The sequence below is a fragment of the Chrysemys picta genome, chromosome 8 (assembly GCF_011386835.1).
Source record: "Chrysemys picta bellii isolate R12L10 chromosome 8, ASM1138683v2, whole genome shotgun sequence".
NCBI classification, from domain to species: domain Eukaryota; kingdom Metazoa; phylum Chordata; order Testudines; family Emydidae; genus Chrysemys; species Chrysemys picta.
The window spans coordinates 77,558,155-77,562,305 of NC_088798.1; the positions used below are offsets into that span (position 1 = coordinate 77,558,155).

At 51.0% G+C, this 4,151-nt stretch overlaps 1 protein-coding gene across 1 annotated transcript; it reads right to left on the reverse strand.

The window, feature by feature from the left end:
* Positions 1-239: 239 nt before the first annotated feature.
* LOC135973147 (uncharacterized) lies at positions 240-2,526 on the reverse strand. The gene is made up of 2 exons (XM_065554843.1): positions 1,804-2,526; positions 240-809 (listed from the first exon to the last, which is right to left on the reverse strand). Exons 1-2 carry the CDS (start codon positions 2,378-2,380, stop codon positions 334-336), a joined length of 1,053 nt encoding a protein of 350 aa, XP_065410915.1. The 5' UTR covers positions 2,381-2,526; the 3' UTR covers positions 240-333.
* Positions 2,527-4,151: the final 1,625 nt, after the last annotated feature.

Consider the following 4,151-nt stretch of genomic DNA (forward strand, 5'->3'; position numbering starts at 1 on the left):
TTAAGATCTGTAACTGCCCTCCCCCGCCACAAAGTCACAGAGCAACCCACCCCCCCCAACATTACATCAAAACAACCTCCCAGACTAACCGGGGCAACTAGTCACTGCATCACTGCACTGTGTATGTGCCCTGCTGCTGTGCCTGCCCCCGACTATGTACCCTGCCAAAGGAGACTGTCCTGTCCAATTTCCAACCCCCTTTCCCCTCCTCCTCCAAAAGAACATGATTGAAACAGTAGTTAACAGAAACGAATTTTTTATTATCAACTACACATGGCATTGGGAGGTGAAACTTGGACGTGGGCTTGTGTCAGGCGGGAAGGAAAGAACTTTTCAAATTTTGGGAAATGAGAGCCTTCTGCTACTAGAGCTCTCTGCAGGGGTGGAGTGAGAGTTAGCAGGGACTCTGCCGCCTCTCCTTCTTTGCACTTTGGGTGAGGTGGGTATGGGACTTGGTGGCGGGGGAGGGCGGTTAGAGATGGACTGCAGCGGGGCTCTGTCCTCCTGCCTCCGTTCCTGCAGAACATCCACAAGGCGCCGGAGCGTGTCCGTTTGCTCCCTCAGTAGTCCAAGCAGCGTTTGAGTCGCCTGCTGGTCTTCCTGCCGCCACCTCTCCTCCCGATCCATGTTGGCTTGGTGCATTCGGGTCAAGTTCTCCCGCCACTGGGTCTGCTGTGCTGCCTGGGCTTGGGAAGAGGCCATAAGCTCAGAGAACATGTCCTCCCGTGTCCTCTTCTTCCTACGCCTAATCCGCGCTAGCCTCTGGGAGTGTGATTCCAGGCTAGGTTGTGAGACAGTCGCAGACGGGGCTGTGGAAATGGGAAAAAGGGAGTGAATTCCTCTGAAAGATAAATGTAGTTGTGAACAAAGAACATAGTCTTTCTCTGTGAACAAGACCATGCACAGCACCTTTCACATGCGCACTCAGCACAAGGTCGAATTCTCGGCCTTCGCATTCTGTGCCTGGGGTCTTGAACAGCACATTTGAGAAGCGAGGCAGCACAACGGAATTTCTGTTGCAGGCAGACATGGTAAGCCGTACACTTGTGGCAGTTTAAAACTTTTATATTACCACTGGCCTCATTTCACATTTAAATCAATGTCAGTCCCTGCTGCCAGCAATCCGGCAAGCGGGAACTCTGCCCCTGTCCCACCCCCTCGCGGCTGTCCCCGGGAATGATCCCTTTCGGCTGCCCCTCTCCCGCCTCCACCGCGTGGCTGCAAACCAGCGGTGACAGTTCTGTAAAGGAACGGGAAAGCAGTCCCAACACTAACATTCCCCTACCTAATTAAAAGCAGGTCACCATGGCCGACATCACCCTGATGAGGATCTCCGAGAGCGACAAAGAGAGAATGCTCCGGGAAAGCCTCCAAAGACCAGGGCCGTATGCCGCCCTGCTGTGCAGAGCAATGATCCCCGAGTACCTGATAATCTCGTGGCGCGGCAACGTGTCGTACTTCGGAGGACCCAATAAGGCCGCTCTCCCCAAGAACCTCATGCAACGGCTTTCAAGTTACCTCCAGGAGAGCTTCATCGAGATGTCCCAGGAGGATTACTGCTCTATCCCCGCACATATAGACCGCATTTTACTGTAGCTGCAGTAGCAGGGAATACACAGTAGAGCGGCTTGTGCAGGACAATCACTGAAAACCGGACATTGCTAGATTTCTTTTCAAAACTTGCACTGCCCCTTACTAAACCGTTAAGCGCCTAGGGCACACTAATCATGAACAACCCATTCTTTTAATTGTTAATATTCCTGTTTTGTTAAAAATAAATGTTTAGATGTTTACAACACTTACTGGCTGATCCTTCACCAGATTCTGTGTCCGGGGTAATGGCTGGGGACGCTTCGTAGGGGATCTCTGTAAGGGTGATGAAGAGATCCTGGCTGTCGGGGAAATCAGCGTTGTGAGAGCTGCCAACTGCCTCGCCCTCCTCATCTCCTTCCTCATCTTCCCCGTCCCCTAACATGTCTGAGGAACCGGCCGTGGACAGTATCCCATCCTCAGAGTCCACGGTCACTGGTGGGGTAGTGGTGGCGGCAGCACCGAGGATGGAATGCAGTGCCTCGTAGAAACGGGATGTCTGGGGATGGGATCCGGAGCGTCCGTTTGCCTCTTTGGTCTTCTGGTAGCCTTGTCTCAGCTCCTTGATTTTCACGCGGCACTGCGTTGCATCCCGGCTGTATCCTCTCTCTGCCATGTCTTTAGAGATCTTCTCGTAGATCTTTGCATTCCTTCTTTTGGATCGCAGCTCGGAAAGCACGGACTCATCGCCCCACACAGCGATGAGATCCAAGACTTCACGATCAGTCCATGCTGGGGCTCTCTTTCTATTCCCAGACTGCACGGCCATCACTGCTGGAGAGCTCTGCATCGTTGCCAGTGCTGCTGTGCTCGCCACGATGTCCAGACAGGAAATGAGATTCAAACTGGCCAGACAGGAAAAGGAATTCAAATTCAAATTTTCCCGGGGCTTTTCCTGTGTGGCTGGTCAGAGCATCCGAGCTCGCACTGCTGTCCAGAGCGTCAACAGAGTGGTGCACTGTGGGATAGCTCCCGGAGCTATTAGCGTCGATTTCCATCCACACCTAGCCTAATTCGACATGGCCATGTCGAATTTGGCGCTACTCCCCTCGTCGGGGAGGAGTACAGAAGTCGAATTAAAGAGACCTCTATGTCGAACTAAATAGCATCGCAGTGTGGACGGGTGCAGGGTTAATTCGATTTAACGGCGCTAACTTCGACATAAACGCCTAGTGTAGACCAGGCCTTAGAGAGGTACGTCTATATTTACCTCCGGGTCCGGCGGTAAGCAATCGATCTTCTGGGATCGATCCCGGAAGTGCTCGCCGTCGACACTGGTACTCCTGCTCCACGAGAGGAGTACGCGGAGTCGACGGGGGAGCCTGCCTGCCGCGCATGGACCCGCGGTAAGTTCGAACTAAGATACTTCGACTTCAGCTACGTTATTCACGTAGCTGAAGTTGCGTATCTTAGTTCGAAGTGGGGGGTTAGTGTGGACCAGCCCACAGAGACGAACACCTACAAGATCTCTATCAAGCGTTCTTACAACTACAATACCCACCTGTTGTAGTGAAGAAACAGATTGACAGAGCCAGAAGAGTACCCAGAAGTGACCTACTACAGGACAAGCCCAACAAAGAAAGTAACAGAACCCCACTAGCTGTCACCTTCAGCCCCCAACTAAAACCTCTCCAGCGCATCATCAGGGATCTACAACCTATCCTGAAGGACGATCCCTCACTCTCACATTTTTTCATGTTCTCTCTCTCTCTCTCTCTCTCTCTCTCTCTGTGTGTGTGTGTGTGTGTGTGTGTGTGTGTGTATATATATATTCCTACTGTATTTTCCACTGCATGCATCTGATGAAGTGGGCTTTAGCCCAGGGAAGCTTATGCTCAAATAAATTTGTTAGTCTCTAAGGTGCCACAAGTACGCCTCGTTCTTTTTGGATGACTAGGTGCTCAGTTCAAATCCAACCTCTGCTGACAGTGACTGACGGTTGTTCAGTGGTTTATAGGAATTGGAGTTCAGTGTCTAAATCTAAATCTCAGGGAGCTTAGTAATTGTCTTCCTTGCTGGCCACTAGTAGAATGGTCAGAGACTGAATTGGCCACAGTGTATGAGCTCTCCTAGGGGCAAAGTCTCTGCCCATCCAGTCTCTATCCATTGTGCTGTGATGGCCAACAGAGAAATCAGTTAATATGATGTGTTTTGTGGTCCTTCCAGGGCCTGGTTGAGGCATGTAGTCAGGGCAGTTGTATGTATTTCATGGATAAACAGAGGTCTTCACTCTCTATTTAATTGTCTGTACATACGTGTATGTTTATACAAGCCTGGATGTCACCATCTACATGAATCTTGTCTAAAAAAAACCTCTGCACCATTTGAGACTGATCCCTCCACGCCCTGCTCCTCTGTGACCAGATTCTTCACTGGTGCGACTTGACACCAATGGCGCTACTCTAACTTACACCAGCTGGGAATCTGGCCCCTGGTGGTGTGAGTGTCTGTACTTTTGTCTACCCTATTTAGGCCCTCATCCTGCCAGGACTTGCACACCTGCCTAACTTTCCATATTGAGCAGATTAATTGAAATCAGTGGAATTATGCTCGGTGAATGA

Coding starts and splice junctions, on each gene's coding strand:
- LOC135973147 (XM_065554843.1), bottom strand. CDS start 2,380: ATGCAGAGCTCTCCAGCAGTGATGGCCGTGCAGTCTGGGAATAGAAAG. Junction 810..1,803: donor ATCTGGTGAAGGATCAGCCA/GTAAGTGTTGTA, acceptor CCATTTCCACAG/CCCCGTCTGCGACTGTCTCA.